Source organism: Ciona robusta, chromosome 4, assembly GCF_009617815.1.
Source record: "Ciona robusta chromosome 4, ASM961781v2".
Taxonomy (NCBI): domain Eukaryota; kingdom Metazoa; phylum Chordata; class Ascidiacea; order Phlebobranchia; family Cionidae; genus Ciona; species Ciona robusta.
In genome coordinates, this window is record NC_143238.1 from 2,086,422 (window position 1) to 2,095,757 (window position 9,336).

A 9,336-nucleotide genomic window follows, 5' to 3' on the forward strand; every position below is an offset into this window, starting at 1 on the left:
TAGTTTATATAGTAGGGTGGGGGGTGATGGGACATCTTTAGCAAATAATATCCTGATCGTGTTTTAAACAATTAACAACGGTCTATAAGAGTCACAAGGACATAGTTTCATATTTCTTTGAATGTTCTTTGTATACTACTAAATGGGACGAGAAAATAGAGTTAAAAAGTGTCCCATCTTCCCCCATCCTACTGTATTATGCGTGCCGTATGAACAGCATAGGGAACGCATATTTCAGGCCTTTGTCTAATTAAACTGATTTTTGTCCATATTTCACATCCACGATCGCTTTGATGCTGTCAGCTACGTTAGAAAATCCATTTTCTAGTACAACTTCAGCATCTTCCAGTTCAGTTGCTTGGAATATTCCAGTAGTAACCGCAATACATGGTACCTGGTTGTCGTGTGCACATTTGATATCATTTAGCGTGTCTCCAATCACCACCAAGTCCGAACCGGATAATTCCGGTTTTCCAGGCAGGATCTTGCCGATTCTATCAGCAGCAAGTTTCACCAAGTCTCCACGTTCTTCGTGTGGGTCACAGCCAAAAGCTCCTAGCAGATTGCCCGTACCATTTTCCATGAAAAGGGTTTCGTCTATTCCAGAACTTCTCAGTTTCGACAATGCTGTTTCTATAGAGTTTCCTAAGAATATGCATTTAAGTATCCGGGTGCCGTGGCACAGTGGCTAGCGCGCTTGCCTTTAACAACGAGGTTACTGGTTCAAGGCACATCGATGGTACTATTGTGACCGTAATGGTTGTCTAAGTTGTCAGCCATACAAATAAAAACAGTCCACAAAGTTACATACTTGGACAAGCAGACACGGAGTATATGAAATAAAAACACCCGTGTTATAATGACTGTCGTTTATTCTCTACGCGAAGATAAAAACAAGTTACATGCATTCAAAGAAGAAATATACGTTTATGTTCGAAATAGTAATTACCTGTAACCAGTGCAAGTTTAACGTTTTCCATCTTCGATAAAGTTTCGAGCAGTTTTTTAGTTCCAGGTAACGCTTTCCACTGGTACCTTATAAAAGTAAATTACTGTTTTATACGGAAATTACATTTTAAGAGAAATAATATCCTTTACTTTTTGTCCCGAGCTCCTGCTACAATATGACCAAGATAATCTTGCATAAGTCGATCTAATGCGACTTTGTTTTCTTTGTACATTGACGCAGTAACTCCGTTTGCGTCTAATATTTCCCGAACTAGCGTTCTGGCTGTGCAACCTTAAAAGTCATATGATTGAATTCGATGCATTCATTTTCTTTTTAATTACTTTTTAGACCTGATAGCTGTTTTGATTTTAGATCGATTGGCGAACCCAGCCATTTCGAAAGCTTGTCTTGAAGATATAATATTTCTGGAACCGTGTGCACCGCGGTCGTTAATGTTCTACCAATATCGAACAGAGCAATTTTAGGCACATGCATTTTCAGACGTACTTCCAAAATTTCACTTGAAAACAGATACTGTTGTTTGGAGGAAAGATAATTTAAAAGTAATAACGGGCTATGCTCTCTTCCAGCTAAAGTTGAACGTCAAATATACAATTGCAATGAATCAAATAGAGTATTTATATCCCGAGGCGTTACGTATGCTGTCAAATAGTGCCCAGAAAAGTCGCGTGGTCCAACCATATACCACCTCAGTAACCCAACAGCCAATTAAACTTGTCTGTGTTTCCCGGGCCATGCATTGAAAAGAACTTAATATTTCACTTCATCGTTGTGTTGTCAATAAAGGAGTCAATAATCTGTTGAGTTGAGTGCTAGTCAATCGTTCGTTTAGACGAGGTACAGACATCAAGTACGCGTAGAGAGTAACTACATTTGTGACCACCCCCTACTGATGCAATAGTTTAGACTTTCCATGGTGCAAAGTTACGTATTTTGTGTGAAAATGATAACAAAAACACATTAAAGTTGTTTTTAAAATTTTCAATGAAATAAAAAGTTTCAAATTCAACTTGTAGGCTACATACATTATGTGTACTGAATGAACGCTGTAGTATGGGAGTTAACCCTTAAAAACTGACCACTCTGTTTTCGGGCACTTTGTCAAAGTTTAGTTCATTAGATATGCTAACCTAAGGCAAATAAAGTTTAAGCTTGATGTACATATGTTTATTAATCAACGGTATTAGTGTATAGGCCTACAGGCTGTACTGTCAACCTAGGAAATTTTTAGATCCGTTTAGTGTCGGTAAAAATTAATCAGGGCGCTCATGCGGTGGCGCAATGCGTTTTTAGATCGGTATTTATTTTGACTGGTTTGGTGTACACGCGTCTAAAGGCTGTCAATCTTCCACGAAGTACAGTACAACACGGTCTGTGCAGTCTTCTCAGACAAGTGAGGCAAAATAACGTGAGCAGGCTGTTGCAAGTAACACTGTTTAGTGTTTCGTTCAGAATGACTTTAAGCGATAAGCCGAAGGAAAGCGAACAACTCCACAATACGGAATATGATTATCTCATCAAATTTTTAGCTCTTGGAGATTCAGGTATTTCGCATATTTCGATTCTTTAATTTTAATGTTTTATAAATAGAATAGGAGTAATAGTATGTCCATAATTTATTATTTCTAAAGCTGTGCATAATGTGTATAAACCTCAAAACCTGTTTGTTTTTTATCAAAATAGGTTACTTTTTATGTTACCTTATCATATTTTCTGAAAACCTTTAATAGTTTTATGAAACGAATCATAATTTCTTTTTATCCATATTAAGGGCTACTAAACTTAGGCTTTATTTTTAGTTTAATTATGAGTAATTACAGACCCATGACATGCTTGGGTACAGTATATTGATTATTGCATTATGCAGGCAAGAGGTAACCCATTCAATCATGGTGTATTGACTTGCTTTTATTGTAAAACCATCCACTGCAATTGCTTTTATTGTAAAACCATCCACTGCAATTAATATTGATAATAAATTCAATATATATATATATATATACATTTTTTATTAAATATAATAATAGAAAATAAAAAATCTTTTAAAATTCTACTGTTCAATTATTAAGTTGTATGTGGATTTGTTAATTTTTCACATTAAACTCATGTACCATGCTTTTGGTATAGCAGTTTTAGTCCGGCATAGTGGTTAGCGCACCTGCCTTTAACTCAACCAAGAGGTAATGAGTTCAGGGCTCTATCCAAGAGGTAATGAGTTCAGGGCTTGACGCTGCTACCATTGTGGGCGTATGTGTCCTTGGGCAAGACACTTAACGGCAATTGCTCCAACCCAGTGGTCATTAATGGGTTGTCCAAATTATCAGCCATACATAAAAATTTTTAAAAAATCTCAAAAAAATAATCACCCACAAAGTAACATACATGGTAACTCCTAAGCTGACACGGGGTGTTAAACCCCGTGTGATAATGACCGTCGATTTCCTGCCTCGCGAGGATAAAGAAAGTTGCATACATTCATTTATTCAGTTGTTAAACTTTAAGATATGAGTGGCATAGCGCATAAAGATGACTTTAGAATTTTACTAAAAAATACCTGATATCATGTTATGAACCCCTTACCTTACCACTAAATATGCACTTTGTAGTTATTACATTTTTATCAATGTTTCCGATCATGCATATTTTTGTAAACGTTACAGGAGTTGGAAAAACTTCGTTCTTATTTCAATATACAGATGGTTCGTTTGAGAGCAAGTTTGTTACAACAGTGGGAATTGACTTTAGGGAAAAGCGAGTGGTAAATGACCTTACTTTGATTCTAATCAACACTTTTAGCTGCGTAATTTTGATTTATGGCAAAATTAGGCTGCTGGTGTAGGAAGGATAAGTCAGTAAATAATTTATTATCTACACACAAGAGGATGTGGCCATGGTCCATTGAGACATTCTTGTGTCCTAACACATTGGTTCTGTTACCTACCTAAAGGATTTCTCCAATAAATTTGACTATGGCCAGGAATGCATTATAATTACATTTTTAATTGGTGTAAAATATTAGTGTTTCCTATTTTCTGTATGTTGGCTAGCCTATGTCGTTAAGTGTACCACTTTGTTGCTGTATAGATCTAACCTATGTACCTACCTGTTTGTTTATGACAATATAGAAAGATTAATATGGTTGTTCTTTTAGTGTAACTCTCCTACTTTGTTTAATATTATTCTGTTTTCAGAGTTACAGACCAGCTGGTGTGGATTCTGGTCGTGCCCAGCGTGTACATCTGCAACTATGGGATACTGCAGGTCAAGAGAGGTATTTATATGTGCAGAAGTTCATTCACTTTTTTTTGTTATTGTATTACGGAAAAATTACTTAATTTTACTCTTAGTAAGGTTTCTATTTTAAAGCATTTTAGAAACCTAGCTTTTGCATTTTTATATTGATAGGCAATAAGCATAAAGTATTTGAAATCCGAATCATAGTGGTTAAGCATAAGATATGTGTGATGGTATGCTTTGCTTTCTTTGTGTATACCTCTTGGTCTTTACTTTCACATTGCCAGCAGTTAATGTTTGCTTAAGGCTCACACACTGCACACATGGCTGCGCATAATAATGGTGGTGTCTTGTTTGTTATTTGGGCGTACCGGCTTCTTTCTAGTTTACAATAGATGCTTTTCAATCACGTTTCTGTCATACCTATGTGTAATTGTATTACTATCCGTATTTCTCTTACTTAACTCGAAATTTCACAGAAACTGTTTTTAAATTCAAAGTCTTTGATATGTTTCATACATGTAATATGATTTTTAATCCATAATTATCATTTTAATGCCTTATTAAATTACAGCATTAATACTAATTATATTGACCCCTGCTATTTTAATTCTTAAGTCACTTCTGTAACCACAAGAGCGCTGTAAAATCATTACAGTGGTTTTTCTTTGCTTAGGCCTATACATTATGCAGTTTGGTCCGATACACTTTCAACTGAAGTTTAGTTTATGTATTTAATTATTTATAAATAATCAAGCAAGAAGTTACGATCAATGCTTTTGCCCTGAATCAGCGCTTAAGCTTCTGAAAACGATCTGGCAAACAATACCTTACCATTACTCATTTTCCCATTCTTTCACAAAGCCCAGTACTCATCACTGAAAATGTGTTTTTACCATCACCATTAATTGATTTGAAGATTAGATTAAGCGGTTTTGGCATTCTCGATTCTCCTATGTTTTCTGATCTTGGGCACAAATGAATCATAAGCTTAACATTTAAGGATGATTCACTTTCCAGGTTTCGAAGCTTAACAACTGCTTTCTTCCGTGATGCCATGGGATTTTTGCTTTTCTTTGACTTAACGAGCGAACAGAGCTTTTTGAATATAAGGAATTGGCTTGGTAACTATTCTTTATTGTGAAGTGTTAAAAATCATTTATATAAATATTATTTCTAATCAAATTCTTATGTGGATTTTTTTTATTATTTTCTAATCAAATTCTTATGTGGATTTGGGCACAGTAGATAGCACTTTAATAAGCTACCTAGGTTTTCAGCTTAATTTTTTTTCTATCCGCAAGGCCTAGTTGTATAGGTCTTACTTTTAAAGCTTGTTGACCTGTTTATTTTCCAGATCAGTTAAAGCAACATTCCTATTGTGAATCGCCTGATATTATTCTCTGTGGCAACAAATGTGACTTGGAAGACCTACGGGCTGTCAGCACAGAAAGAGCATCTGAATGTGCAGAAGCATATGGGTAATTCCACCCAATGTGTATATTATTGGAAATTCCAGCAAGGCTCTCCTTGGTTTTGGTTTCAGATTACAGCCTATGTCTCAAACTATCATAGAATGTTAATTGCCACTGTTTGAAGCATCAGCTGTCTACAGCAGGGCATTCAGTTCAATATATAATTCCAACGCATGGTTAATAATTTATTCTTGCTCAATTTGACTACATTAAGTTAATACTGTATTTGTAGTATTTTCCAGCTAAATTTGAAACAAAAAAGCTATAGAGTAAAAGGTGTTAACATTCATCACATTTCGGTAAAACACATATCATCAAGTAATTTTGTTTGTGGGTAATACATCATACTCTCCATTTACTAATGAATGTCATAAGAAAATACTACTTTTATTAGCACCTATTGAGCAACTATAGATTCTGGTGAATGAATGAATGAATGTAACTTACTTTATTCTCGCGTGGCCGGAAAACGAGTCGTTAAACATTGGTGTTCTGTTTCATACACCTCATGCCAACTTACGAGTTTCCAAGTATGTTACTTTGTGGGTAATTATTTTTGGGGGGAGCCTTGAACCCATTACCTCTGGGTTATAGGCAGGCGCTAACCAAGTGTGCTATGGCGCCGGAATCAACGTGTTAAGTGTAAAACCACAGATGTGAATTGTAGATCAATCATTTGCAGTCAATGATGCATTGATGCTGCTACCTTAACTGATATATTACCATTTTCTCTGTTGAAATACTGGATTAATGAGCCAATTCTGGCCTAATTACTGCATAACTTCACACATACATTAGAAATGGGATTAAAAATTAAGTGTTGTACTTTATCCAGACTGCCATACATGGAAACAAGTGCTGCAACCGGTCATAATGTGGACAAAGCAGTAAGCATGTTACTGGATCTAGTTATGAAACGGTAAAGTTTAATTTTTCTATATACTTTTATGTTACATTGCATAGATAATAATAATATTTTTAAATATGTTATCGAAAAATAAAGCTTATTTTATTTAAAACAACAAAGAATAGAGAATTAACAGGAACACGGCAGTCATTATATGTTTCTTATTGCCTGGTTATAATGAGTGTAGTTAGGAACAGATGTATAACTGTTACCTTTTTTGCATGGTAAAATGTTTATGCGAATAGTGATAAATATGCGATTACTAACGGCATAATAGTTACCATGCCAAATGGGTGTGTGTTAATTTTCTCCTACTATATAACCTGAATTTACCTTTTAACATAATCAAACAGTTGTCATAAGATCAACTGTGACAGCTGGAAATCCTTTCTCTCATTTACTCGCTCATACTCTTTAATAAATAGTAAGCATTCAAACCGAATCAATGTAAAACCCACTAAATCTTAACATTAATAACCAGCCTGGCTCTACACCAGAGGTTACAGGTTCGTTTCTTAATACTGCTATCATTTTTGTGGGTCTATGTGTTCTAGTGCAAGAATCTTAACGAAAATTGCTCCAACCCAGTTTTTTGAGCAATTTAACAATGGTCCCGCTGTTTAAATTGCTCCAAAATTATTTTTTAAAAAGATTAAATTATGTTGTAAATTGTTATGTGTAAAAAAAAATTTATGCATTGTTTCCCTGTCATAAATATGTTTATTCATTCATTCAATGCTTTAGTATGGACGAAGTGGTGGACAAAACGATGCTTCCCGCACAGTTTGGCAACAGAACAGAAGATGGTCCCAAACTTAACCAAGGAAATCCCGAAGCAGAGTCTTCCGGTTGTCCGTGCTAAGTTTTACTTCCTCTTTGGTGCACAATGGTTTGACTGCAGATTTACCCGTTCGCGTTTAAGTCTCAGAAGTGACAATTTTCTATTTAAAAACTCTTGCGAACGCCCGTGTTCGGTAGTTTTAGTTTTTTCATTGAACATACCGTCCCAAGAATGCAAGTGAGCAGTTACCGTTATACACGATGGCATTCTATTTTCACAAATCCGTATCACTTTGCAACTTTTAAATTTTTTGTTTTAGTATCGTTTTTTGCACGTGAACTTTTCTTATAATCGGTATGCAGTTAAAGTGACGAATCGCTGTTTTTTTCTTTTCTTGAGTTACCCTTAAACCAAGCTGGTGCCCTTCACCAATTTTCCGTTTGTAAAAGTCCTGTCCAATGTCCATTGTATAGTTATGTATACGGTATTTAAAAACGCACACTTCAGTATAGTTGCAATTAAATACTGGTCCAATTTAGGTAAAAACCCACAATATATAGTTAAGATTATAGTTACGCATTTTTCTGTATTTCACTTTTGAACCTGTTGTATCATGTTTATAATACCAAATCCATACTATAGTAGGGTGGGGGAAGATGGGACAACTTTTTATTCTATTTTCTCGTCGCATTTGGTAGTAAAAAAAGAATATTCAAAGAATTAATCCGTATCCTTACGACTACCGTATACCGTTGTTAATTGTTTAAAACACGATCCGAATATTTAAATATTATGTGATATAGGTGTCCCGTCTTCCCCCATCCTACTATATAACAACTATGTTATGTAACTTACTGGAAACCATTAATCTACTGGTACTACAGAATTCACAAAAACGTACGTTCCGACCGTATTTGCCAATCTATAGGCTGCACATTCATTTTTCGACGTTGTGTTTTTTTTCAATCACCAGGCAGCCCATTATATACCACGCTTGCATTTAGCTCCACCCGAATACTAATTAGTGCAATATTACATTATTATTCGCTCTTAATTAACTAATCAACATACCAGAATGTTTTTTTCCTTTGTCCGAATAATGGAAACTGCGTTAATTTGTTTAAGCGAGTTTTATATGTTTTAAATATACAAGTAGTTGTAGATGCATTCGGCGTCCATTGTTTTTAGTCCTTTTAGTGCGATACTGACTTTTGCCACAGATAAATGACCAAACAGTTTATTGTAAGTTGTTACGTTGAGTTTTAAAAAGACAAAAGATATATAGTAGGATGGGGGAAGATGGGACAACATTAGCACATAATATCCAAACCTCCTGATCGTGTTTTACACAAGTAACAACGGTCTATGGGAGTCGCGAGGATACGGTTTTATATTTTTTGAATGTTTTCTTGTTTACTACTAAATGAGACGAGAAAAAAGACTTAAAAGATATCCCATCTTCCCCCACCATACTGTATGTTGTGGGCTGGCGGGAAATGGGACATCTTTTCATTCCATTTTCTCACTCAGTTTAGTAGTGAACACGAAACATTTAAAGAATTATTAAACTGTATCCTCACAACTCCAATAGACGGTTGTTAATTGTTTAAAACTCGATCCGGTTATTTTTATATTGCGCTAAAAGTGTCTCATCTTTCCCTATAGTTCTATATGTTAGAAAAAAGTAGATTTTACCTAGAAAATCAAAAATTTAATAACGTATTTACTTGTTAAAAATAAGATCAGAAAATATGAGTTTTAGGTGCTAACAGTATCCCATCTTAACCCACAGAACTAACACCAGACAGTCCAGTTTTTTAAGTTTGTTAGGAAAGAAATTCTACCATTGTGTATTCAGATTTAATTTGTTTTGACACTGACCAGTTTTCAACCATTGTCAGGCAATTTTAATGTTGATTAGGTCAATTTCTATATAGTAGAGTGGGGGGAAGATGGGTCATCTTTTTGT

At 35.0% G+C, this 9,336-nt stretch overlaps 2 protein-coding genes across 2 annotated transcripts; one reads left to right on the forward strand and one right to left on the reverse strand.

Annotated features, from left to right (window-relative positions):
- Window positions 1-38: 38 nt before the first annotated feature.
- On the reverse strand, window positions 39-1,633 carry LOC149736515 (uncharacterized). Its single transcript, XM_089876751.1, has 4 exons — window positions 1,300-1,633; window positions 1,099-1,240; window positions 950-1,035; window positions 39-645 (listed from the first exon to the last, which is right to left on the reverse strand). The coding sequence occupies exons 1-4, from the start codon at window positions 1,442-1,444 to the stop codon at window positions 251-253; spliced, it is 768 nt and encodes a 255-aa protein (XP_089732877.1). The 5' UTR covers window positions 1,445-1,633; the 3' UTR covers window positions 39-250.
- Window positions 1,634-2,256: 623 nt separating this feature from the next.
- On the forward strand, window positions 2,257-8,534 carry LOC149736516 (ras-related protein Rab-27A-like). Its single transcript, XM_089876754.1, has 7 exons — window positions 2,257-2,514; window positions 3,631-3,728; window positions 4,162-4,241; window positions 5,225-5,328; window positions 5,562-5,685; window positions 6,515-6,598; window positions 7,331-8,534. The coding sequence occupies exons 1-7, from the start codon at window positions 2,424-2,426 to the stop codon at window positions 7,446-7,448; spliced, it is 699 nt and encodes a 232-aa protein (XP_089732880.1). The 5' UTR covers window positions 2,257-2,423; the 3' UTR covers window positions 7,449-8,534.
- The last annotated feature ends 802 nt before the right edge of the window (window positions 8,535-9,336 follow it).

What these genes read in the sequence shown, in the direction of transcription:
- LOC149736515 (XM_089876751.1), bottom strand. Translation starts at nt 1,444, where the DNA reads ATGCATGTGCCTAAAATTGCTCTGTTCGATATTGGTAGAACATTAACG. An exon ending in AAAATCAAAACAGCTATCAG is followed by an intron (nt 1,241 to 1,299) that starts GTCTAAAAAGTA and finishes ATGACTTTTAAG; the next exon opens with GTTGCACAGCCAGAACGCTA. An exon ending in TAAACTTGCACTGGTTACAG is followed by an intron (nt 646 to 949) that starts GTAATTACTATT and finishes GCATATTCTTAG; the next exon opens with GAAACTCTATAGAAACAGCA.
- LOC149736516 (XM_089876754.1), top strand. Translation starts at nt 2,424, where the DNA reads ATGACTTTAAGCGATAAGCCGAAGGAAAGCGAACAACTCCACAATACG. An exon ending in TTTAGCTCTTGGAGATTCAG is followed by an intron (nt 2,515 to 3,630) that starts GTATTTCGCATA and finishes TAAACGTTACAG; the next exon opens with GAGTTGGAAAAACTTCGTTC. An exon ending in CTGGATCTAGTTATGAAACG is followed by an intron (nt 6,599 to 7,330) that starts GTAAAGTTTAAT and finishes TCAATGCTTTAG; the next exon opens with TATGGACGAAGTGGTGGACA.